The sequence below is a fragment of the Megalopta genalis genome, chromosome 18 (assembly GCF_051020955.1).
Source record: "Megalopta genalis isolate 19385.01 chromosome 18, iyMegGena1_principal, whole genome shotgun sequence".
Taxonomy (NCBI): Eukaryota; Metazoa; Arthropoda; class Insecta; order Hymenoptera; family Halictidae; genus Megalopta; species Megalopta genalis.
This window is the reverse complement of record NC_135030.1, coordinates 844288-870636: the sequence shown is the minus strand read 5'-3', so window position 1 is coordinate 870636 and position 26349 is coordinate 844288. Positions and strand designations below refer to the sequence as shown.

At 31.6% G+C, this 26349-nt stretch overlaps 5 protein-coding genes across 10 annotated transcripts in view; 1 reads left to right on the top strand and 4 right to left on the bottom strand.

Annotated features, from left to right (window-relative positions):
* Positions 1–278: 278 nt before the first annotated feature.
* Positions 279–5799, bottom strand: LOC117228556 (protein BTG3). Of its 4 annotated transcripts, none has more exons than XM_033484368.2 (3): positions 5671–5799; positions 4255–4956; positions 279–3990 (listed from the first exon to the last, which is right to left on the bottom strand). In XM_033484368.2, the coding sequence occupies exons 2-3, from the start codon at positions 4699–4701 to the stop codon at positions 3637–3639; spliced, it is 801 nt and encodes a 266-aa protein (XP_033340259.1). In that variant the 5' UTR covers positions 4702–4956; positions 5671–5799; the 3' UTR covers positions 279–3636. The 4 variants fall into 4 exon arrangements, with proteins under 4 accessions (XP_033340259.1, XP_033340260.1, XP_033340261.1 ...); XM_033484369.2 differs by having other exon boundaries at positions 5666–5774; XM_033484370.2 differs by having other exon boundaries at positions 4255–4953; positions 5671–5770.
* On the top strand, positions 5322–11486 carry Ak6 (adenylate kinase isoenzyme 6). Of its 2 annotated transcripts, none has more exons than XM_076527289.1 (4): positions 5322–5574; positions 6077–6171; positions 6285–6436; positions 6504–6911. In XM_076527289.1, the coding sequence occupies exons 2-4, from the start codon at positions 6138–6140 to the stop codon at positions 6840–6842; spliced, it is 525 nt and encodes a 174-aa protein (XP_076383404.1). In that variant the 5' UTR covers positions 5322–5574; positions 6077–6137; the 3' UTR covers positions 6843–6911. The 2 variants fall into 2 exon arrangements, with proteins under 2 accessions (XP_076383404.1, XP_076383405.1); XM_076527290.1 differs by lacking the exon at positions 5322–5574 and adding an exon at positions 8548–11486 and having other exon boundaries at positions 5868–6171; positions 6504–6880.
* On the bottom strand, positions 6901–8554 carry Hsc20 (iron-sulfur cluster co-chaperone protein HscB-like protein, mitochondrial). Of its 2 annotated transcripts, none has more exons than XM_076527287.1 (4): positions 8215–8554; positions 7559–8068; positions 7220–7476; positions 6901–7128 (listed from the first exon to the last, which is right to left on the bottom strand). In XM_076527287.1, the coding sequence occupies exons 2-4, from the start codon at positions 7937–7939 to the stop codon at positions 6999–7001; spliced, it is 768 nt and encodes a 255-aa protein (XP_076383402.1). In that variant the 5' UTR covers positions 7940–8068; positions 8215–8554; the 3' UTR covers positions 6901–6998. The 2 variants fall into 2 exon arrangements, with proteins under 2 accessions (XP_076383402.1, XP_076383403.1); XM_076527288.1 differs by having other exon boundaries at positions 7559–7947.
* Positions 8846–20705, bottom strand: cGlr1 (cGAS-like receptor 1). Its single transcript, XM_076527295.1, has 21 exons — positions 20641–20705; positions 18659–18769; positions 17408–17587; positions 17214–17311; positions 16504–16768; positions 16268–16408; positions 16069–16194; positions 15821–16007; positions 15667–15738; positions 15563–15595; positions 14851–14858; positions 14734–14754; positions 13013–13132; positions 11494–11667; positions 11317–11402; positions 10607–10871; positions 10347–10511; positions 10148–10273; positions 9900–10086; positions 9746–9817; positions 8846–9674 (listed from the first exon to the last, which is right to left on the bottom strand). The coding sequence occupies exons 2-21, from the start codon at positions 18767–18769 to the stop codon at positions 9631–9633; spliced, it is 2481 nt and encodes an 826-aa protein (XP_076383410.1). The 5' UTR covers positions 20641–20705; the 3' UTR covers positions 8846–9630.
* Positions 20706–21822: 1117 nt separating this feature from the next.
* Positions 21823–26349, bottom strand: part of LOC117228548 (FIGNL1-interacting regulator of recombination and mitosis) — a 50822-nt gene continuing 46295 nt past the window's right edge. Inside the window, exons 11-13 of the mRNA XM_033484350.2 lie at positions 25315–25642; positions 25011–25211; positions 21823–22822 (exon numbers count right to left, since the gene is read on the bottom strand). Coding sequence (XP_033340241.2) covers positions 22187–22822; positions 25011–25211; positions 25315–25642 — 1165 coding nt within the window. The 3' untranslated portion in view covers positions 21823–22186. The remainder of the gene's footprint in view (positions 22823–25010; positions 25212–25314; positions 25643–26349) is intronic.

Sequence of the window (26349 nt, the reverse complement as noted above, 5' to 3'; positions counted from 1 at the left end):
AAATTCTAAATTTAATGAGAATGGATTACAAAATTTGAGTCGTGTGTTGGAAATTTTGTATCTTTTTCGAAGATCTCACAAACACATATACAAAGCTGTGTGCAAATACACAATTTTATATGCCATCGCATTATGGCATAACATGGTTTTATTACAGTGTTCTAAATACTTCAGTACAAGAATCATCGTAATGGTACTTTAAGTTTGAATTGTGTAAATAGTCTACTTTGTATCATAATGCTAGAAGTAAAGAGGTTGTACAATTAACAATCTGTATGTATTTTGCTTGAATGTGTAATATATCTTTTATTGGATAACACGAAACAAAGTACTGAACAAAGATATATATTTGAAGTTATGAAAAAATGCGAAGATCAGTATGGTTGTAGAACAGGATTATAGTCATCATTGCATAGTTATGCAGGAAATACTCTTATAACATATGACACAGCAGTGGTAGAATACATATATACGCTTATATAGTGCCTTACCCTACAGTCGAAATGATCCAAACATTAAGACAATCTATGAAGTTAATTCTTAGTACCAAGTTCGTTTCTTCTTCTTTTTTTGTTTTAAATTCGTTTTTACACAATTGTAAAAACCAGTCTTACTCGATAAGAGAATGTACAATAATAGAACTTTAGAATTTATCATTTAGTTGTATAAAAAAAGGTAGGTCTCTTAAATTTGGGATTGAAATATTTCATTTTTTTTTTCGATATTTATCTACAATACTGTTTGGAAAAAATAAAGGCATCTTTCACATATTTTACCGTCAATTCAATAAATCCACTTGTATAGTTCATTGTTTAGCTATTTGATAATTCAGAAGTTACACATATAAAAAGATGTCTTATATAAAAAAATGATATATTTTTGCCTGAAATTTATTCGACATTTCTTTAACCAGTATGCTGATGTTCATTAATTACTACATATTTTATCACAAGTTATTTCAATACAGAGTCTTTATAGAAAAAAATTTTTCAAACATTTTCTATCACTTGAATATGTTGTATGCACGATAAAGTATTTCTTTTTTTTTTTGTATATATGAACACAATTAAAAAGTTTGGAACATTTCAAATGTTGAGCATCATATACATATACATATATATTGTATATATATGTATATACATATGTATATATACATACATTCATACATATATACATAAATACATACAATATTAATAAAAGAATATGTCCGAATGCAACATTGCTTAACACTACATATACATCATAATATCTATAATGATATAGAATTTTTATATCTTTCATAACAACAAAATGACTCTTCCTGAATAAGTTGTAACAAATTGAACACAAAAGATCAACTACATTAGAGCAAATTTCATGTATATATGAAACAATGCTTAAATGTGAACATGAAAATTGCAAAATATATACTATATATTTGATTAAAATTTTCACTAATACAGTCTATTCAATAATATTTATGCTATATATCTTTAGATTATACTTTTAAAAATTCATCTAAGGACACTAAGTGGTTCTGGTGACAACAATATTCCAATTCGACAGGAGTTAGGTCAAATTCACATTTCATATATAACAGATAATAATACCAATGCTATTTAATTTTAATTTTGTATGATGTCATTAATTTTTTAGTGCCTTCAAACATCGAGGAGACTTTTTTAAAAGATTTTAATACTATAAATTAATTATATAGTTAAATTAAATAGCACATATTGCGCATCAAAATTTATGTTCAGTGCTAATAAATCAATGTACCTGCATAAACATAATCCTTAAAAGTAACCCTCACATTATGTACTTTTGTATGTACAATATGATAGTTACTTTTCTGAATAAAATCTATGTTATAACATAAATTAGAGAAATTGCACAGTTTAGGCACTAACAATATTAAAATGTCCATACAGTATGTATGAATGGCTCAAAAACCAGAGGTCATAAGCGATTTAAATATACAAGTCAAGAGGATAAAGGTTTGCTTCAACTCGTAATTATAGTGTGTATATATTTACAAAGCTTATGTTTAAAGAAAAAAATCGAAGATAGATAATGTCATATGAAAATACTAAAAAAAATTAGCATATATCACTCAAGATATTTTATAAAATGGCAATTGTAAAGTCTAGGTCGCATTACTCGGCTTTTGAGTCGTTCTTACACATATAATTCTTGAACAAGAAGATGGCGCATAAGTGTGTTGTTAACAAAGCAAGAGGAAATATATTTGAAGTGAATATAAATTAATATAATGTTATAAATTGTCTATAATACAAAGATTAAAGGTACACGATATTAGCATTAGTAAGATAGAATTAAAATTTCAACTCCAATGAACTATGGATCTACCAACATCAATAATATATATTCTTAAATGCTAAGTTTTTAGTTGCATTTAAAAACATAAGCTCAATTTATTTTCAGGTTGAGCATAATTAAAATAAAGATTCATATTTTTCTACAATTACACGTTAATCATGAAATCCGTGGACGTTTTAGCAATGCTTTAGAATAACTGATTATCAATAGAATTCCTATAGAGGCAGTATATTTATGCAACAGGTGTAGTTTACATTTTGAAGCAAAGAAATATTAGAGACATTACGCTATGCTTCAAACCTGTAAAATCAAATTAAGGTACTGTTCTTCTCTAAGCACTAATATATTATAATAATACACATATACAATAAAAAACAAACTTATTGATTTGAAATTGTCAAAGATCACCCTCAAATCGCTGTTACTAGAACTTCAAAGATCACACGGTTTGTCAACAGTGTTTTAGAATATTACTTTTATTTTCATAACAAATTAGGAGATTATATGACTACAAATCCCTATCCCCTTTCTCTTCACTATAACAATACTGAAAATGAAGTAATCTTTGAAGTCCTAATCAATATGAATACATTTTATATACACATAAAAGAAAAAGTCATTTGTAACTATTTCCTTGTATTACACACATTATAGAATTTTATAAATGAAATATTTTCTAATAAACTGAGATCGCCTATGAAGGCATTAAAATTCATTACATACAATTTAATGAGCAATTGTATCTAATTTTGGAAACCCGCTTAAAATCAATACTGCTCCCTTTTGAAATATGTACCGTCTACTATTTATTAAATCCTCTTCTCCAGGATTGATCAGAAAAAAGTGTCACACTTGATATGACATTCATTTTTACGTCTTACATATCAATGGCTTAATTCATTCTAATTAAATTCTCACTAATCTAATATTTTACAAGCAACCTTGCATCCGGAATTAAACATCTATCATTCAATTAATTATTTATATATAACATGTAATAATGCAACATTTCTCGTCATAAAAAATCGTAAGCCTTAGTCGTAATTCGAACAAGGTCATTTGTAATTACAAAATGGATAATTTTCGTCACTGAAATGTTAGTAAACCTGTTCCTAATATAAAAACTATCTATATTTAAATCTTATTTTCAGAGCACACAATTTAAATAATGTAATTTTCCTTTAATATTCTTATAAATGTAATGAATATTCAGACCGAAATATACAAATTTTTAAATTGATGAAACGTTTTCACACTTTTTGCGTCTTTATATGAAGGAACAGATTTCTTAACTACTTTCATAAAGAGGGTTTGTGTTCATACTTTAAGAGCAGCTTTGGGAGACCAATGATGGAAACGGGTAGGTCCTGTTGGATAGGAGGGTGGATGGATCCATTTGTTTCCTCTATGACTCATAAAAGGAGGCGGAGATGGACCACCCAAAAAGTGAGGGGGCATAATGTTATACCATTGTTGACTTATTGGGTGAGGACCATATCCCATACTAAATGAGTGGCCGAACCAGGAACGATTTCTATTAAGATGTAGTCTGGGGCTATTCAAATTGCGTCTCCTACCTGTACCATTATTGCTATGCTGTTGGTTTTGATTAGCAGAACTTAGTGGTTTTGATTTTTGTTGTTGTTCTGTGTTAGTGCTCAAGGGGGATTTCTGTAGAGAAACGGAACATTTTATTACTTTTTTGATGTCTTAAGTTTTGTTAGATCATTTGAATTATATAAAAATTGAGTACACTATTCAACAAATCTAACTTCTTTGGAACTTTCATTTTCATTAAATGTTTCCCATAGATCTTTGGTGCATTGAATAGAAATATTCGTTTCCCTCATAAATAATTTCATGTAAATGTTATGGCATATATTGAACAGTGTTATTTTATACAAAAAGATATACTATGTGATTATTGATATTCACCTGTATCTTAGTCTGTCCCTCAGACTGTTTATTCTCTTTCTCTAATCCTTCATTGCTTCTTTGAAAAATTGGTACAGTATTTTCTTTATCATCGAACGAAGCCAGTGTGCAATAGGAGCCTTTACTTTCTCCAAATCGGCAGCAAACTTCGTTAGGATCAACCCAAAGAGTCAATTCAACCGGTAAAGACAAATCTTCATATTTAACACCAGCAGCATTAGCAGCACTTTCTAAAGTTGCATCTCTCCGATTATGACCATTTACACGAATACAACGGTAGCCTTGACCTTTAAATGGCTTGTCTGGAAACCAATGATTTTTAAAACGTTCCGTCAGTAATTCGACCAAACGTCGCTTGAAACATTCCAATTGATCAGGACTAAATTTTTCGTTTTTTTCTATCAGCTGTACTAAGAACAGTACTGCCGCAGTAATTTCGTTGCGCATGTTGTCTTTGCCGTATACCAAACTTATAATTTTCAGATGAATTCTTCCTTTGATGCCTTGACACAAGATTTTTGAAAACTAAAGTACCATTTGCTGAAACTGATATGGAGCACATAGAGCCCTTCTGCACCACAGCAATACTCAAATTTTTTGCGATCTATGATGTTTTTTATTTTGCAAAACAATACGTGTTATGCTATATCTTTTTTGTCTTTGGTATATAGTATTTGTATCAATTGTCGTTATTACTCTCTTCTGAAACAGAGGAGAAAAAACTATTAATAAATCAGTCTTTTCATTATCAAATATTTGTAACGATAATTCCAACATTTTTAAACTCCGCAATAATAATAAAATAATCTACAAATAAAACTGTTGACTCCGAAAAAACATTCTGATTACAATCTCAGATCTGCATCTATCTAATCTATCCACATCTGTATCCATAAATACCTTGTTTATTTGTTTCTCAATGCTTATACTGATGTAAATATCCAAATAAGCAAATTTCAAAAGTTTTATGCATACAAAATTTGTGGAATTATATTATTAATATGTACGGACACACACAAAATGATTGATTTCATTTGATAATGGAACTAGATAACAATATGTTATAGGCATTAATTAGGTTATAAACCATAATAACGCAGGTTAGGTAAATCGTGTTGAGATGCAAGACTGATAGCTAACAACACAATCGATACGATCAGTAATCAGAAACAAAGCAAACGGCACCATTACAATGTGAATTAAATATTTAGAAACGTATGCATTGAAATAATGAGCACAACGAATTATGCCAGCTCATTCTTGTCGTACCAGGTCGTGCCGTGAGCGATTGTTCCTGAAATACCACAATTTGGTCTTCTGGTAATTATTTATTTATCGTTATATTTCACTTCCTTCAAAACTGTGCACTCGTTTGATATACCGACAAATTTAATACTAATATTAAATTGACCTTACGAATCAATGACGAAAATTCCGTGTTTCTGGTGAAACTACTACGTCTTCTCTCTCTTTAAATAAACGTACTCGACCCAACACGTGTTACGTTGCATCAATGTCCATGAAGTATGTAGAAAAATATAGACCTCCAACAGTAAACTACAACTAGCTACATACATAACATGCAACTACAAGTTGCTTGTACAAGGGTTACATTCCATATACTGTTTATATGCATGTAACTGATTAAAGTTACTAATAAATAAAATTATATCAATTATTCCGAAGTATTCCTAACTCAATCAAACTTTATGTTTTATTAAAGTTTGGAAATACAATGGGCTCCCATGCGTTTTTATGTCATAAATAACGAAATGTTTGTAGTTAACCTGTAACACGTGTTGCTAATGTTTACAACTTGCAGATAATATTTTTGGACAACTTTGAGATTGTAATAAATAATTTAATTATTACGCATAATCAACATGAGTAAAATTTCCCCGAATATTTTAATAACAGGTAAATACTTCCATGAATTACATGTCTTTTAATATATCAAACCAATAGCTAACATTTTGTAATTTATATGTTGCAAGTTAATGATACCAAGTTATCAATTTTTCGTACATTAGGTACTCCAGGAGTTGGAAAAAGTTTAATGTGCCGTCTTCTATCGGAAAGGACAGGATTAACCTGGATTGATGTTAGTAAATTTGCCATTGAAAACAAATGTTCAGAAGAGTATGATGAAGTGTATCAATGTCCTATTTTAGATGAAGATAAGGTGATTTTTTAATAAGCCAGTTTGCAAATTTCTGTTAATGTTCAAATAACATATTTTTCAATTACAGTTATTAGATCACATGGAAGAACTTATGTGTAAAGGCGGAGTAATTGTTGATTACCATGGAGCTGATTTCTTCCCAGAAAGATGGTTCGATATTGTTTTTGTATTAAGAACTGATAATACAATACTATATGACCGTTTGAAGGAACGAGGCTACACAGGAAAAAAATTGGAAGATAACATAGATTGTGAAATCTTCCAAACGATACTTGAGGAAGCTAAATCAGCTTATGAAGAAGGAATGGTACATGAGTTAATGAGTAATAATATGAATGAAGTCACAAGTAATATAGATAGGATTTGTCAATGGATAGTACAATGGAAAATAGACAATGAACCATAATCTACCATATTGTAAAAAATGAACAATGCATTAACTTTGTAAGTAAAGAACTAATATGTCTCATTGTAATTCTTATATTGACTACTTATTTATACATTAAAATGAATGTATAATAATGTCACAAATAATATGTATATCATTAGGGCAAATTTATTATTACTCTACTATGCCTAAATCGTGTTTCAATTTTTTAAATCTGTTATTAATACTATCATAGTATTTCATTCGTATAAGATGAGCTTTTGCTTTTTTCAAATCTTTCTCTTGAAATGCTTTTGCAATGTTCCTAAAAAAAATATTTCATTATATATATATATATATAGTTAAGAGTAAATTAAAATATTAAATTTTTTTTTTAAAAAGGGTAACTAACTTACATTGACAAGCTATTTAATATTATTTCATTCTCTTTAGCGAGTTCTTTTATTTTTGTGTGATTATTTAGCGCACCCTCTATCCTTTCATTCCTCTCCATAATTTCCATTAAAAATTCTGGATCCATACTATATGTCCCTTCTGATATTGTAATGTTATTTAATTTTAACATATATAGTCCTCTGTGCAAAGGGTTTGATAATGTACTATAAGCACTATTTATTAACGATGACAGGTTTTCAGACAGCTGCTTTTCTTTCTGTAAAAGAGGATAAGATAATTTATAAGGAATATTTCCATATATTAATTATAATGCGCTTGATCTACTACACAATCCTTACCTCTGACTTCGTGCCAAATTTATCAGGGTGCAATAATTTTTGAAGTTCTTTATACTTGCTTTGAATTTCTGTTACTGTTACATCGTAACTTTCGGGGATGTCCATTAAGTCAAAATAAGATAAATTTTCAGGTGGTTCTTGTAGTGTATTGCATTTTGAACAAAATAGCTTGGACTTGTAAATAAAATTGCAATTCCAACATTTTAACGAGCTGTCACTCGAATATTGTAATGTATTTGTTGGGGCAAAAAAGAAAAGACATTTCTTTTTAAAATAATATGAATGTAAAGTTTGCTGTTGCTTTAATAAGTTGAACAACAGATTGTTACTTCGTTTTGCAACTGTTACAAGTATTCCTCCAGGGAACATTTTCCGTTGCATGTCATAACCTGTATATTTGTTAGTGTTTTATAATGTATATATAGTAGTTTGTTAATTTGAACAAACAATAAGAAAAATGAAGTTTAATGTTTGTAACACGGCTGCATTCTTATTCAAGCATGACAGAATCTAATAATTGAGACATTAATTATTATACACAAATAGCTATGTACGATCGTATTTTGGCGACCCTTTCATCGGATCACGTTGGGTTCAGTATTACATATGTACACTCATATCCATACTTAGAATATAAGCTAAGAGTATGTACTTACATACTACACTATGTAATGTATATATGTACCACTACATATAATACTCATGTAAGTGAGAAATGATGTTTGCTCAGGAATGCGGTGGGAATTGGCTGTTCGCTATTATATGTTCAAAACTATGTCTTCGTTCATTTTACGTGAATATCTCAACCTTAGGCCATTATGATCCAAGGTCTCAATACTTCTTCCGATCCAAGATGCTATGTAACCCGCCAATCTAGTTTGTGCATCGTCCCTTTATTCGTAAGTCCGTGGTAGCGAGACTAAAAAACCAGCAAGTCCAACAGGCACTTTAATGCGCGTGATTCAAATCATAGTATTTTTTATTTACAGTAATGAGATCAGACGAACGATTCTAATCCCACATTTGTAATGGTTAATTCTCCCACTCCTACTTTCTTGAAAGAAAGTCGTAAAGCTGTCAGCATGCTGAGAGATCTGAATGTGATCTACTCCTGCACATCTCCAGGCCGCAGCTAGATCCGTTAGCGGGGGTCAATACAACAATGAGGATGTGCGTGTCGGCTTGGGGAGTAAGAAAAGCATGCAGGAATAGGTTCCACTGTTGTAGGTAATACAATTTTCTTCTCTTTTACAAATCGCCTGTACATACTATTTCAAATAGCCTAAATCTTTTAATAAATAGCATGTTCTTTTTATTTCTTATTTTCCAGTGTAATTTTATAGAACAATTACGTTCCATGCTTATGCTTGCTCTAAGTTATAAAAGTGTATTTCTATTTCTAGATTCTTTCCCTTTCCCAGATCTCTATATGCACATATCATATTTTTACCCGATTGTAGAAATAGGCACGTGTAAGAGACAGGGTGCACGGACAAAATAATGAGGGAAATTACTAAGTGGATGTTTAGGCGACAAACCTAGCGCAGCGTATTTTTTGTATAACAGAACACCCATTATTTCCACCTCTACCACATACTTTCCCCACAGATCTTTCAGTATTCTGACCATTCGTGGAATTTCTACTCAAAGCCAATGTGTCCAATGGTATCAGGGATTTTTCTTGGAATCTGCTCCAAGGGGTCGAAAGAAGACTTCAGAAATGGGATTGACGATTCCAATGGATTGCGAATGGAAATCCATTTCCATTTACTGGAAGAATGCTGAGAGATCTATTAATTTTTATGAATATTTTAAAAGGAAATTTACAAAATTCTACGGAACTTTTAGCTATTACCACGGATTTTTAAAAATTCAGTTTACCAATGCTGGATACAATTCTACTTCGGCCCGAAGGTATTAAATATGTACATACATGTGTAAGTATACATATATGTGTATATTGTACATGTAAGTAAAATTTATTTAATCGTTTGTTTGTAATATGACTGCAATTCTTTTTTTGTCAGATAAACTTAAAATTTGGTATAAGCATTCATACCACTTAATATTACTTATAATATATTACATATCCATCTATTTCGTGCTTGATCGTCGTCTAAAAAATGATTACATTTATACAGCATCGTATCAAGTTTTCACTGTATTATACTTGTTTCAATTACTTACCATTAATATTCATATTTTCAAACTCTTTTCTATAATATTCTTCCATCAATAATTCAAATTCTTGTTGACCCACTGAAATTTAAAACAAAGATTGTATAGAATTTTATGAAAGTATAGATGCATTGTTTAAACAATCCAAGAGATATAAACTTACAAATTAATTTAGCTACTATAAATGGATCGGACGGTATATATCGTTCAATTTGCTTTATAATGTATTGCAAACGTCCTGTTATATTAATCATCTCAGCTTTTTTAATTCTCGATAACAAATTATATTCATCATCCCAAAAGTATTTTATTGTGTGTTGTTGAAAACAACGATGCATTTCCTTCAACATCTAAAAATATAATTCGCATTGAATAATTTGTTTCACATTGTGCTATTTGCGATTATCTTACCACATAAAAAAGCCATGTTGTAGACGTTGTATTTACTATCTCCTTGATATCTGGTAACTTATTTAAAAATACTGTTTCTATAAAGTAGCTTGCTATGCTAGTCCACTTTTGCGTATCTCTTAATTTCTATAAATGTGATAGTGTTATAAAAATATGCTGTATATAATAAGGACATTTAACAATAAATTTTTTAACAGACCTTCATCAGACGTATAGTTTGTTTTATACGACCATTTAGAGAAAGAATTTCATTTTCTTGATAAACGTAAGATTGTCTCCATAGAGGCAGTGATGAAATTACAGGACGAGGAGTCTTTTGACTTATTGGGGCCACTGATACTGCAAACCATTCTTTACTGGTATACTGAAGTGAAAGTTATTTTGGAGTCATGTACAAGTGTATAGGTGGTACAAATTTGTATACAAAAATACATTTGAAAATAAGAAACATATAACAACCTCAGAGTTTATAGTACGACCAATAACACATTTTGTATCAAAAGTTAATACAGGAACTATATCAATTGAAAATTCTCTTTGATAATCGTAATTTTTAAATACTAGTGTAAATGCAGGACCAGATTTTTTTGTTTTAACGAATTTGTAGGATTTACTATATGTCAATGGTATCTCACTGATAAAGCCACTTATAATACCTTCGAACCAGGAACGAAATTTGTGTGGATCGAGATAATTATTATTATCTATAATTCCTCTTAATTGTCTATAAAGTGCAACGTTTTTAATTAGGTTGTTGTTCTTATTTATTATACCAAACAATTATAATTTAATACATAAAATTGTTTAGGCTTGTGAAATTCAAAGTTTTAATTAAAAAAGAATTCCTTTATATTTTTTATGTCTTTACCGTGATAATTATCGAAATTTCAAAACCAGTTTTTCTTTTTTAAATTCTGCCACTTGAACAATATTTCTGTTCCTCAGAAAGAATCTGCAGTTTCATATATTCTATTCTTTCTTTTTCGGACCTAATTTTATAATTTACGATTAATTATAATAAAAATTTAACGATAAAATTTGCCCTGGACTTTCGATCTTTGCAGCTTTGAAAGCTTAAGCTATGACAGATTCAAAAGCGGGATACCGAATTGAACAAACCTAAGCAATTTCGACAAAATTATCTGAAAACATATTGAGCATTCTCTGACCTTTTTTCTCCTTCTGTCAAGATGTATCTCGAGGAAACTGAACCAATTATTCGAATTCTGACAAACCCTGGTTCAATAAAATCAAGCTGCGGAAATGCACAGATCCTGTAGATCCTCGTAACATAATGTATATTACATAAAATGCTAAATAATAAATTATGCTAATGTAATTTTTACCTGTATGTCATTGTGGAGAACATTATGTAAGTTTAACACAATATTTATATCAAATTCGTTTGGTTCGCTTATTTTAGTTCCCTTGTAAAAACTACCACAAAAAACAACTTTGTTGTATGCTTTCTCAAATAAAGAATTCTTCTTCCGCATTCTGTCTACCAAATTATTGATTATCTGTTTTATCGGGATAGAATGTTCAGTTATTTTCAGTTTTCCGGCTATGAAAAAGAACTTGGTTTACGATATTTAAGTTGCTTAACTATTTCAGTCTTTCACACACACATACGCGCGCGCCACATCCTCTCCCTTTATCTCTCCTTCCTTCTCCTTTGTAAATTTCTCAACCAGTCTACCGCTCTATTACCCTTTTTCCTGTAGTATCTCATCTAATTCTCTGCATTCTCTAATAAATTCCCGGATTAACCGCTGGCTTCCTTTCATACCTTTTACTTTTAAGTATTTGGGTAGCTGTATCGTCTTTTATCTTACTGCTAGTACCTATAGTCTAGTACTATACCTAATATCTAGTACCCATATCTTTGGTCAAACTTTGCTTTTAAGATTTTATTATTTTCATTTGTTGTTGTACTTTTAAATTACTTTTCCATAGTTTCTCCGTAATTTGTTTACCTTTCTCTATTCTCGATTGCACCTATATTGCACTGAGTTCTCTCATTTTTTGCGTTTCTAGCTTCCATCCCTCGGCCTTCTTTTCCTTTATGAATTCCTTGACTAGATTTCTCTTTGAACTTCCATGCCTTATTTCCAGTTTTTATCTTTAATTCTTTGGTTCTTCTTAAAAGTAAGAACTACCATTGTTACTTTCTCAAATATTGCTCATTCGTGTACCGAATTTAGCGGCGTCATAAGTCCCATTTCGGTAGTTCTCGACAATATCAACCCTTTGCGGTCGAAACTATTTTAATTCGAAATCCAAAACATGTTTTCTAATCTATAGTATTTCCATCTTATATGATTTATAACGATTTATGCATATGAAATTCAGCCTATTGGCAAGTACGATACTTGCAATTTTAACAGTTTTTCTTTTATTAATCATAAACGAATCTGATACTGTTGCAATTATTTTTGAAAAATGGTGTAACAATTTTAATGGCGCCTCAGCGTCGCCACTCGAGTGCAAAGGGTTGAAGGACCTCTAAATTCTACTTTTTCCCTTATTTAAATTCGTAATACGTACTCTGCTGCGCTCACACACTTTAATCGACTCTTCCCTGCTGCATTAATAACGTGAAAATAATTAAACACCTTTTACTGTATTGTAATCCAATGATTTTCAAATTATGTTTCGCAGATTTCTGGAATTCTGTGTGTCATTTTTAGGAGTCTCGCGAATCAAAGTTAAAATTCGAAAACAAATTTCGGAGAAGGAAGCTGAGAAGCTAAAATTTTCATATAGTTTATTTATAGTGATTTCGCAAAGCAGGGGTACTGCAAAACAATATTTGTAATCTTCAAGGGCTCTGCGAGCAAATGAAGTTTGAAGTTATCGAAATACCTCGGCCAAAAGTGCGTTGGCTTCCTTTACTTCCTCCATTTGAAGTGTTATGAACATTCTCTCTACCAATTGTAACGGTCTATCATCCTTCAGATATTTTCGCAATTTCGGATCATTCATCTATATAATTATAATTTTTGTGTCTTTAATATAAAAGTTAGTTCACTCTCTTAAGCTTACTGAACAATGACAGATTTTTACGACTTTCGTGCCAGTCGTTGGCTTTCTGTATCAATCAAATTCGATGAAATTATAAAAAGTGGCCTTTAATATCTTTTCCATGTCTTCGACATTGAACGTTTTTTCAAAGTTTTCTTTAAAGTAAATCCAATGAAATTATTATTATTTTATGTCTTCAAAGATATCGAAATACGCTCTTAGCGAATGTACAACTTTTCAATAAAATCTGATATTTTACTTTAAAATAAATTCGTTATAACTATAAAATTAAATTAATAGATATAATAAAGTACTATCAGAATTGCGAAACTATTATATAATCGATTTATCAAATACTACGATTCCTTTTTAGACTATAATGCAATTAGTAATTATTTTCTTTGTAAAAAGAAATAAATGGTTTTCAGAGCGGGTTTTGATTGAAATTATAAAAAGTGGCCTTTAATATCTTTTCCATGTCTTCGACATTGAACGTTTTTTCAAAGTTTTCTTTACAGTAGTTCATTCCAATCTTGATATAGCTTAGTCCAATGAAATTATTATTATTTTATGTCTTCAAAGATATCCAAATACGCTCTTAGCGAATGTACAACTTTTCAATCAAATCTGATATTTTACTTTAAAATAAATTCGTTATAACTGTGTCAATAAATAAAAATTAAATTAACAGATATAATGAAGTACAATCAGAGTTGCGAAACTATTATATAATCGATTTATCAAATACTACGATTCCTTTTTAGACTATAATGCAATTAGCAATTATTTTCTTCGTAAAAAGAAATAAATGGTTTTCAGCGGGTTTTGATTGAACAGAAAATTGTCGAGTAAGTTAAATGTACACATGCAAGATGGAATGCACTTTCTGTTTCCATAAACTTCCGAAAGGGATTTGCTGCCGTTCAAGACGTTTGATGGGAATGAGAGGAAGTGGCACGAAAATGTACAATTTTAGCTTCAAGATGAAATGAAATGACATGAAAAACTTTTGGCTCTGCCGCAATAAATCCTCCGTATACATACGCCTCCTAGATGACGCGTATGTCAAGGTTGATTTTTTATTGATGTATAGAAAATAAGCATCTTCTCCGATTGTGTTCGCACACTTGAAGGAAAACCTGGTCAACGACAGTGTCACATTTTGGCAAATCTGAAAATATCGCGACAGATTGTTAAATGCGGTGACTTCGCTAGATCGACAAAAATAAAGAATACCTTTCTTTAATTATGAACAAAATTTGCAAGTCAACTAGAGCTTTTTGTTACAGATATTAATAACTACAGAACATTTTCACCAATTGTCCTTCAGCTTTTGGACCAAAATGGACACCGTGGGAAAAGAGGAAATACGATTATTCGAGTCTCAATATTGTCAACAACTATATAAAAACTGGACGCCAAGGCTCGAATAATCGTATCTCCTCTTTCAACATCTTCTATATCACCATCATCTTACTGCAGGTCCCTTTCGAAAGTACAGCCTTCACCTTAAGAATAGCAACAATGGAATCGTACTATTGTCGTTCGTGAGTAGAACATACCTCTTCTAGCCGAACAACGCACTCTCGTCAACTGTATGCATATGACTGTGGATATAGTGACGTGGAGACATAGAGATTGCAGACGTCTACACTAGAGGGTATTCCCGCACAACATACTGTAGCGACTAACATAAAGTTTTACGTAAGGAACAAGCAGAGGTGATATCAATGAATTTTAATGATATTTTCAGGAGGAAGTATCTCCTAGAAAACTATTTGTGACGTGTGCCTCATTTAATCATTCGTGATCCATATTAAAGAGGCTAAGAAGGTGAAAAGTACTCCAAGTTGAATCACTTGGAAACTATCAGAGTAGAATAATAGTTAACATTATTAGTGTTTTATGAAACACATTTTTGTACATGTGTATGTGTGAAATAATGTATTTTAATATTTTTGCTATTAATAAGTTACGATTTTTATTACATTATCCTTGTATTTTCTTCGGCACAGTTATAGAGCTTGAATGTGTAGCAATGAAAAACGATTTAAAAAAAGAAAAAAAAAACATTCAAGTTCAAGAAGACATGCGTTCCTCTTGTTCGATCGATCTAACATTCTGCACAGATTTTTTTTCGCCCAGTGCCACAATCCTAGGGGATGGTTCGAAAAAAGCTGAATAATTTTATTTTCGCCAAGAGTGTGACTAAGATCTATCCTAATGTTAAGTTCGCAAAGCTATAATATATGTATATCTCATGTAAATGAAAGTTATTAAAAAACACTTCTTTTTAAAAATAGTTACAATTCCTTTTATTGTCACAGACAAAAATTTACAATTTTGTAAAAGCGTTCATACCACATAATATTATTTATTATGATATATTACATCTCCATCCATCATTTTGTCCTTGGTCGTCGTCTAAAAAATGATTACACTTATACAACATCGTAACAAGTTTTTACTGTATTATACTTGTTTCAATTACTTACCCTTAATACTCATATTTTCAAACTCTTTTCTATTACATTCTTCCATCAACAATTCAAATTCTTGTTGATTCACTGAAATTTAAAACAAAGATTGTATAGAATTTTATGAAAGTATAGATGCATTGTTTAAACAATCCAAGAGATATAAACTTACAAATTAATTTAGCTACTATAAATGGATCGGACCGTATATATAGTTCAATTTGCTTTATAATGTATTGCAAACGTCCTGTTATATTACTCATCTCAGCTTTTTTAATTCTCGATAACAAATTATATTTATCATCCCAAAAGTATTTTATTGTGTGTTGTTTAAAACAACGATGCATTTCCTTCAACATCTAAAAATATAATTCGCATTGAATAATTTGTTTCACATTGTGCTATTTGCGATTATCTTACCACATAAAAAAGCCATGTTGTAGACGTTGTATTTACTATCTCCTTGATATCTGGTAACTTATTTAAAAATACTGTTTCTATAAAGTAGCTTGCTATGCTAGTCCACTTTTGCGTATCTCTTAATTTCTATAAATGTGATAGTGTTATAAAAATATGCTGTATATAATAAGGACATTTAACAATAAATTTTTTAACAGACCTTCATCAGACGTATAGTTTGTTTTATACGACCATTTAGAGAAAGAATTTCATTTTCTTGATAAACGTAAGATTGTCTCCATAGAGGCAGTGATGAAATCTTTTGACTTATTGATACTGCAAACCATTCTTTATTGGTATACTGAAGTGAAAGTTATTTTGGAGTCATGTACAAGTATATAGGTGGTACAAATTTGTATACAAAAATACATTTGAAAATAAGAAACATATAATAACCTCAGAGTTTATAGTACGACCAATAACACATCTTGTATCAAAAGTTAATACAGGAACTATATCAATTGAAAATACTCTTTGATAATCGTAATTTTTAAATACTAGTGTAAATGCAGGACCAGATTTTTTTGTTTTAACGAATTTGTAGGATTTACTATATGTCAATGGTATCTCACTGATAAAGCCACTTATAATACCTTCGAACCAGGAACGAAATTTGTGTGGATCGAGATAATTATTATTATCTATAATTCCTCTTAATTGTCTATAAAGTGCAACGTTTTTAATTAGGTTGTTGTTCTTATTTATTATACCAAACAATTATAATTTAATACATAAAATTGTTTAGGCTTGTGAAATTCAAAGTTTTAATTAAAAAAGAATTCCTTTATATTTTTTATGCCTTTACCGTGATAATTATCGAAATTTCAAAACCAGTTTTTCTTTTTTAAATTCTGCCACTTGAACAATATTTCTGTTCCTCAGAAAGAATCTGCAGTTTCATATATTCTATTCTTTCTTTTTCGGACCTAATTTTATAATTTACGATTAATTATAATAAAAATTTAACGATAAAATTTGCCCTGGACTTTCGATCTTTGCAGCTTTGAAAGCTTAAGCTATGACAGATTCAAAAGCGTGATACCGAATTGAACAAACCTAAGCAATTTCGACAAAATTATCTGAAAACATATTGAACATTTTCTGACCTTTTTTCTCCTTCTGTCAAGATGTACCTTGGCGAAACTGGAGCGTCCAAATGATCAATTATTTGAATTCCGACAAATCCTGGTTCAATAAAATCAAGCTGCGGAAATGCACAAATGCTGTAGATCCCCGTAATATAATGCACATTACATAAAATATTTATTATAATAACAAGTTATGCCAATGTTATTTTTACCTTCATATCATTAGGGTGGATAATATATTTACGTAAGTTTAACACAATATTTATATCAAATTCGTTTGGTTCACTTATTTTCGTACCCTTGTAAAAACTACCACAAAAAACAACTTTGTTGTATGCTTTCTCAAATAAAGAATTCTTCATCCGCATTTTGTCTACCAAATCATTGATTACCTGTTTTATCGGGATAGAATGTTCAGTTATTTTCAGTTTTCCGGCTATGAAAAAGAACTTGGTTTACGATATTTAAGTTGCTTAATTATTTCTAAATAAAAACTCATGTTTTTCAACTTTTTCATCTGAACCTATTACAAAAATTTAAAAAACGCGTTTTTTAAACTTATTGCGTTAATATTAATAACAAACTTATTTGTTTTGATAACTTATGTGTGCATTAAAAATTGCAGGTTTCTCACACTTATTGGTCGAAAGTGTCAAAAATCGGGACAAAACAGCGATTTTTGCGATCTTTAATTATTCACAATTCATACCAAGGTCAACCGATTTCGATGAAATTCTCAACATGCATATAAATTACCGAAATCTACAAAACACATTTTTTAAATTTTCGTTATAGGCTCGGATGATAAAAGTTAACAAAAATGAGAGTTCTTTATTTCTCTTGTCATTTCAAGCAGTAGCAAAATTTAAATAAAAGCAAGTCTAGTAGAATGATCCCTTTATTATCTAAAAAAAAATTCAAGCCATTTAGTCCAATCCTGAAAAATTTATTGCATTTTAAAAGGTGTCCAAATATTAATCAGAGCCACCGTAACTATGAAGTTGAGTGGTGGTTGTTGAATTATCTTATTGATTTGTTGGAGTAGTAGGAAACTGTTAGTGAACGTAGCGTCTTATTGTCTCATGTTGTCAATCCCGTGATTTATAATTAATGAAAATGACAAAAAAGATTATACATCATTACTCAAATGTTCAATTAACTATTTGCATCTGGTTTTTTTTTTGAATTCTGCTTTTTTTCTTATTCAAATTCCTAATGCTCACTTTGCTGCACGCTCGTACACATTTTCTCTAATCAACTCTCATCTGTTATATTAATATTATTATATAATAATATTATTATAATAACATGAAAATAATAACAGATCTTTTATTTAATCTTTTTGTGTATGCAATCGAGTAATTTTCAAATTAAGATCAAACCAAAAGCAGGGGTTTTGCAAAACAATATTTCTAACGTTAAAGGGATCCATGTATGAATAAAGTTTGAAATGATTGAAATACCTCCTGCAACATTTTGTTGGCTTCCTTCACATCCTCCTGTGCAAGTCTTATGAACATGCTTTCTACCAGTTGTAACGGTTTATCATTTTTCAGTAAGTTGGGATTATCCATCTATTATATGATATATGATCATAATTATAATTTTTGCATCTTTAATATAAAAGTCCAGCGGCGAGGGTATGCTCCACTAATTTTAACGAACTTGAAATATGTTATAAAGGTCAACGTTCTAGGCACTACTGCTTGTAGAGCGCTTCCACGGATGTGTGGTTACGATTTCGCGGGATTTTTTTTCTTGGAGAACTTTAACGTTAACTTCAAATCATATTTGAGGATGTTGTTCGAAAACGGAACAACTTATTCCGGATTGGGACAAACTACCTCAGTTATTTTCAGGATTTAAAGGAATAATTGACACTATTAAGTTTACTGGACCATGGTGGTTTTCCAAGACACTTTCGGCTAACAGCTTTAATAAATCATTTAGTCTATCTTTCGATGAACGTCATTGTTCGTCTGTATCGATCAATTTTAATGCCATTTTTATATTTTCGATACACACACCCAGATGAAACAGTTGTAAAAAGCGACCTTCCATAGTTTCTTCACAGCTTTGGCAAATTGCGAACTTCTCGAAATTTCTTTTAAAATAGTTTATTCCAATCTTGGTATAGTTTAATATAATGTTAAAACTTGTTATTTTGGTTTCAAAGATTATGAAAGGTGCGTAGCCAATTGCAATAAAATCCAATAAAATCCAATATTTGATGTTAAAATAAATTTGTTATAACCGACAATGTGTAAAAATTAAATTAATCAATAGAAAGAAGTACTGCCAGAGCTGCGAAACTATTACATAATTGATTTACCAAATATTATGATTCCTTTGTAGACCATAAAGCAATTAGTAATTATTTACTTTGCAGAAGAGAATGAATGGTTTTTAATGGGTTTTAAATAAATCGAAAATCGCCCGGAAATGTAAAATTGTAACTTCGGGAATTTAGTAGTTTCCAAAGTATCGATGAGAAACTTTTGCAACTGCTGCAAAAAATGTCAGCATTTCCTCCTTGCATTCTCTGCATAAAAATAGACAGCTTGGAATTTTCGAGATATTTAATATTACTGAATGGGAGAATCATCGATGATTTTTCACTTTCTGATAAAATAATAAATTAATAAATACAGGGAATCGTTAAAATTGCTCGCTCGCTTCACTGGTCCGGAAAGAATTAAGAATAATTTTTTAATCATGAAATATTAAGAGTTTTCAAAGTTATATATATATAACCAAAGTTAACTCTAAAACTAAGTAAAATCACTAATTTTTCAATACCCAACCCTCTTCTTCTTCTGTTTTTTTTTCTTCTGATAATCTTATGTTTTCCGCTATAATATCTACCATGAAATGGTCTTTTGACCGCTAGAAAAATGCACGAACTTTTATAATAATGTCTGCACGAAAATGGCAAACTTATTATTTATTACTGTTAGTGTTCTCAAAGAAAATGTCATCCGCTTGTGTTTTTCTCACGTACGCGGAAAACATCAGCAGATTTTATTAGAATTTCTGAGAAACGAAAAACATGTCAAATTGAATATCGCAACAAAAAAAAGATGTCTGTCGTACATATGAAATATGTTTCTGGAAAATGTTTACTGGATTGAATAACGATATTTAAATTACTGAAATAAAATATAAATTTGTCAATTTCAAGAGTATTCTCTCTAAAAAATGCCATACGTCTAAAATGCAAAATATAAGCGTTTTCTAATTATTATTACGTGAAAGTTATTTTGTGTTTTACTCTGTTCGTGCTAAATGATCTATTATTTGCAAGCAACTAGAAAAAAAAATATAAAGTTTATTTGAAAAGCGGTCGCTTGACTGCATTTCGTAAAATTATGCAGAAAATGTTGGTAGGTCTAGATTAGTATCAACAATAAAATCCTACTATGTTGTATATGATTAAAAAACATACCGCTGCTAACTGAACAATGCACTCTCATCAACTGCAACCATACGACTGAGCATAGAGATGCCTGCAGAGGTTATAGATATGTAAGAATCAAAGGGGATTTACCGCTCTGGCTTAGAGATATACAGGGTGTCTCAAAAAGGTCTCGCAATACGGAAATGTGGAGTAGCTGAGGTCATTCTAAGTAACTTTTTCCTTCGCGAAAATCCAATCTGCGGCTTTGTTTACGAGTTATTAACGAAAAAACACTGGCCAATGAGAGGTGACTGCGCACAGTGGTACGAAAGCTCGAAATCATGGTCGAAACAAGAAACAGTGACGGATTTATTTGAAAATTCGTATGTAAGGGTTTTCATGGTCGCTGATTACGAATCTGAATTTAACCCTTTGCACTCGAGTGGCGACTCTGAGGCACCACTAATATTTATTATATCAGCTTTTAAGATAATTTTGATATAAACAATGTTTACATTTGAAAGAGTCGATTTTCATATATGCATAAAATGCATTTTCTCATATAAAATAGAAATACTGTAAGTTAGAAAATTGATTTTATGCTTTCAGTTGAAATAGCTTCGAGTGCAAGGGGTGAAAAATTCCAAAAACAAAATGGCGGATCAAATATGACGGATGGGTTGTTGAAAAAATGATTTGAATTTAATATAACCTTTCCAAGAACCAATAATGCGTCCCCCCTCCCCCGGTTGGAGACAACGAAATGTAACATAAACACCCTCTTGTCCGCTAAGGGTTAAAAGGTGTCCGAATACTAATTGACGTCACTGTATAAGTTACCAAGATCTACAAAATGCATTTCACAAATTTTCGTTACAAGCTCGGATAAAAAATGTTGAAACAAAATAATAATTTGTAATTAATAATAATTTAATAATAATAATAATAATTTGCAATTGCAAATAATAATTTGTAAAATTTGTTATCATGCCAATCAATTGCAATTTTTAAAAAACAATTTTTTAATTATTGTCTAGCAAACTAATTCCTCTAATATTGGAAACAATTTAGATCTCTTGGTGCAATTATAATATTTCGTCGAAATTATATTCAGTTCTAAAAGGCTTTCATTTTCGTGAATGTGTGTGTGTCGAAGTGTTCACATTCCGTCTGGTCCGATATTTTTGTAGGATTTAACCGTGGGAATATATATCAGTGATAATAAATATGTTGATGATCGATTTCCATAGTTTATTTCCAAATATTTTTCTTTACATTTGCGCTTGAAATACGACGATGCGCAGAATTTCTGGAGTGCAACACACTAGACAACTATGTTATCCATAATAACTGAGAACTCGGAACCGACTGTGAAGTAACATGAAAGAAACATGATCGGCCTAACTCTCGCATCCGATCGGATTCTGCATCCAACAAAGTGAAATATTTTTCCTTTGCGTACGATATCAATATTTTCAACAATATTTCCAAAAAACCGATAATTACCATGGAGTATGTTTTACGCTACATTAACTGTACGTTCGCCCGTGATCATAAATAAATTGTTTATAAAAGATAATACTGAAATAAAAATTCATTTCGACGATTCGGTCAAGTCTAAAAGCTTCGCACAGACGAGTCGCAATCTTCGTAACGTGTTGTCAGCGATATCGGCGGTGTTTCTTAAAATGTCATTCAACTCGTCGCATATCCTGTTCGCTTCTTCGTCCAGGACATGCGACGACGGATTCGATGAGAACTGACCCTCGGAACCGTCGCTCGACTCGGTTTCCATTCGAGCGAGCTTCTCGTCCCTTTGCGACTCCTCGTATCGACAGCAAATGTGGCAAACGTTCACCGAATTTTTAGCCACGTGTTGCAAGTAAAGCCGCACGTCCGAAAAGTCGAGGAGCTCGTAATAAGGCGTGCTGGAGAGATAAGCTGGAAGAGACTCGCCCAGCGATGGCTTCCTGGTAATGGCTGTCGCCATTTTGGTAACCAGATCCTCGTTCGGGCACATGTGAGCGATATAATCGAACGATTCCAAAGCTTCCTGCCGTACCCACGGATTGTTGTCTTCCAGAAGACGGCAATTCAATTCTGTCAGTGCATTCGCGGTCTTCGGACCGCAATTACCGAACTTGTTCACGTTGTCCTTCAGGTAATGCGACGCGGTCGCTCTGACGTGCGACGGCGAACACAGAAGCGACGTTAACATTGCTTCCAGAAGCTGAAATTTATTGCATATTGTTCCAGCGGGTTTCGATTTGAACGGATTGCGGCTAGATTTGTCCTAGGACTTTAACCCTTAGAGCTCTATGGACGCATATACGCGTTTGGCGAAAGTCGTCCGTGTGGCCTGAGGCCGCATTTATGTGTTTTCTCTAAGTCATCGGCCTGGACTAAGGGCGCGTATATGCGTTTGTCGATTTTTTCGATCGATATGCAGTTATTTTCGTGTAAAATTAATACAGGGGCACTCGTTAGTAATTTGCCTTCCTTAGGTAGCGCGGTTGGGCAATATTAGGGTCATAAAAATCCCCGAGAATTTCCGAAACGGAAATCCCATTTTATGTCCCACTCTCTAACTAATTAGATTTCAAAATAATTATCTGCACCGTCACCTTTTCGCGGCTCAAAGCACTCAAAACGACTCGGTCAGCAGTATCGTCTTGTGAATGTAAGAACCTCACGGTCTCGCTCGCGTCAACAACGATAGTGCGGAATATTATTTTGTTTTATTCGTGACACCCTACAAAATGTCAAATCTCGAGGAATATTTCACAAGGGACGACAGTGAAATAGATTATAGTGAGTCACTATCATCAGACATTGAATCAGAAGATTAATTATTTGACCTTCTGCGAAAGAATCACTATAATTTATTACTGTTCGCGCCTCGAATAGTCGCTTCAGTGTGGCAAGAAATTATTCCGCACCCAGCAATGGTCACCGTTTCGGCCAGGAGCATTCAGAGCTCAAAAGGTTAAATGCGAAGGACAAATATTCAATATGCAGATCACGATGAACTAACAAGAACGCATTTGCGAGGCAATTGAATTTTATTACAGTATTCTGTCGATAATTGTTCCAGAGAGAGAGAGAGAGGGGGGGGAGAGAGGGAGAGAGGGAGAGGGAGAGCTTTGGGTCTGTCGAGCGACAGTTATCCTGGAGGTACTAAATGTGTTTTGCGGTGTTCCGAACTTAAAGTTGAAAGAAATCGAACTCTACGTTCGATTGGAACGTAGAATTCCGATCGAAAAAGAAAATGGGCCCGAAGATCAAGGCGTTTGGCAAGCTTTATCGGGCCCCCCAAATTATCCCCTCCCTACTCGATTATCTTCCTTACTATTTCAACTATGAAATTACCTATGAAATTACCTTCCTTATTATTTCAACTATGAAACAGTGAACTAAAGTATTAGGGGGACCGGAAAGTAATGTCGTTTCTGCGCATATTTATCTGTTTGAATTTAATGTAAACAAACGACATAACTTTCGGGTCCCCCTAATACATAAATGGTCAAAGTTACAATGTTTTGCGTCGCTTGCATTGACGTGTGAGTCTCACCGACGCTCAGTTGTCGAGTGTGTTTTTAACGTTTCACCGGTTTCAAGGGGGATCCATGGAGGGGATAGAATTTTGACAGTTATCGTGGAGGTCTTTTGATAGCTTATCGAGAGAATACTGTATACCAGTGTTCGCGGCAAAATAGACTATGCGAGGAGTGGGGGTAGGCGACATATGCGCGGGAATCTCGCATAGCGTGGATCGTAGTTCAGAATTATAATGCTCACCCGGTAGACGCGTCGCAACTCCCGGCGTGTGTGTCACCACCCCACTACTTGCGTAGCTTATTTTACCTTGTATACTACCTGTAACTAGCACTATCTAATATATATATAATAATAATATAATATAATATAATATTATAATATTATAATATATATATATATTATAATTATATACATATATATACATATTATATATATTATAGTATAGTATTATAATATATATAACATTATTATATATAATAATTAATAAATAATATAATAATAATTATATAATATAATATATATATATATATATAACTATCTATATCTAATGCACTAGGACTATCTACATGCTCTTTTTACCGAAAACTCTGTGTTTTCCAATAACTTAAAAACGAGTTATTTCGGTTGCTCATGCTTCTTATGACCACATTTTTCAATTAACATTTTACTTTTAATATATCTATTCGAATGAAATTCAAATAGCCTTACGGACAACAGGATTAAATTGTAAATGTTTTAAAATAAATCGTGGCAGATGAAGTGACAGAAATCTATTCTTAAATCGGGCGTATCGAACATTTAACATAACATTCGCTCAAGCAGCGGTATATGTAATTAATTATAAGAAGAAGTTAGCATACCGTGTGGAATATGTCATCTTGAATATTTTCCGGCTGCGTGGCTTCGATCAGTTTCCGCGTGAATTCCGACACTATGTCCACTTGCCTGTCTTCCAAAATCTCGATCGTGCTCGAAATGCAGTTCCACATCTGCGAAAATACGTCCGCGGTGTTCTTCTCTCCGGTATAATTAAGTTTCCCAATGAAAAACAGCAGCGTCGCCTTGCGTACAGGAAAAAAAAAAGAGACGACGGTGACCGTTGCGAACTTTGAAAGAGAACGATATTCATCGGCGATGCTTCGACCGATGCGGCTTACGACTTACGATACGATTCCAATTTTGCACCGTGGGCTGCCGTTGAAGTTTCAGAAAAGCCTCGGGGATTTCTTTAAGCGCGCAGGTCAGACGTTTCTGCAGAAACGATCTCGTTTTCGTTGGCAAAAAGCTCGCGACAGCACACCAGGATCGGCTCTCGAGATCGTCGAGCTCCGTTATGATAGAGTGCCTCGACTCTTCCGAGAGCAAACTGTACAATCTTCCGATCAAGTTCTCCAAAATGACAAGTTCGAGGCTGTTGCCTCGTTCCGTTAACGACGTGTAAACTTTCAATAAATATTTCACGTGATTCACGCACAGTTCCGAAGAACTGATTCTGCAAATAATGTGTTACTGATCGTTTAACAGAATCGTGGATAGCCGACGGTTTTATGAAAATTATAAGTATTATTATAAGCTATATAATAATATATAGTAATATATATTATATATATATATTATTAATATATATATAATATTATATATATTAATATAATATATTATATTATATATATTATTAATATATATATAATATTATATATATATGATAAAATATATAATATATTATTATATATACAATATAATATATATTAATATAATATATTATATTATATATATATATATGATATAATATATAATATATTATTATATATACAATATAATATATATTTAATAATATATATATAATATTATATATAATATACTTATACATATGTATATAAGTAGTATATTGTATGAAAGAGGCATTCTGATTCTCTTATCAAAGGATAAAACCTTGAATGAATTGAACTGTTTATTAGCTTTAACCGATTCTTGTATTCTCTACGTTTAAATATTGATAACTAAAAAAGAGTTATTAAATGACATAACTACGGATCTTTATGCAAACTCTTCTTACTTTCATAAAGATCATTTCATAAAAACAAAAAGGCAAACATTTATTTCGTACAGCGAATAGTTTCTTGCGATTCAAATATAAGATAAATGTTATCGATTTTTGTTAACGAACAAGCTTTCTTTGATTTAAGATATTCACAGATACCA

Excerpts from the sequence above, each read along its gene's own strand:
- LOC117228556 (XM_033484368.2), bottom strand. The coding sequence starts at position 4,701 with ATGCGCAACGAAATTACTGCGGCAGTACTGTTCTTAGTACAGCTGATA. Across the intron at positions 3,991-4,254 it reads AGGGACAGACTAAGATACAG|AAATCCCCCTTGAGCACTAA; the intron begins GTGAATATCAAT and ends GTTTCTCTACAG.
- Ak6 (XM_076527290.1), top strand. The coding sequence starts at position 6,138 with ATGAGTAAAATTTCCCCGAATATTTTAATAACAG. Across the intron at positions 6,172-6,284 it reads CCCGAATATTTTAATAACAG|GTACTCCAGGAGTTGGAAAA; the intron begins GTAAATACTTCC and ends TTCGTACATTAG. Across the intron at positions 6,437-6,503 it reads CTATTTTAGATGAAGATAAG|TTATTAGATCACATGGAAGA; the intron begins GTGATTTTTTAA and ends TTTCAATTACAG.
- Hsc20 (XM_076527287.1), bottom strand. The coding sequence starts at position 7,939 with ATGCAACGGAAAATGTTCCCTGGAGGAATACTTGTAACAGTTGCAAAA. Across the intron at positions 7,477-7,558 it reads AATTTGGCACGAAGTCAGAG|AAAGAAAAGCAGCTGTCTGA; the intron begins GTAAGGATTGTG and ends CCTCTTTTACAG. Across the intron at positions 7,129-7,219 it reads ATATTAAATAGCTTGTCAAT|GAACATTGCAAAAGCATTTC; the intron begins GTAAGTTAGTTA and ends TATTTTTTTTAG.
- cGlr1 (XM_076527295.1), bottom strand. The coding sequence starts at position 18,769 with ATGGATAATCCCAACTTACTGAAAAATGATAAACCGTTACAACTGGTA. Across the intron at positions 16,769-17,213 it reads TTGACAGAAGGAGAAAAAAG|ACAATTAAGAGGAATTATAG; the intron begins GTCAGAAAATGT and ends TGCACTTTATAG. Across the intron at positions 10,087-10,147 it reads CAACATGGCTTTTTTATGTG|ATGTTGAAGGAAATGCATCG; the intron begins GTAAGATAATCG and ends TTATATTTTTAG.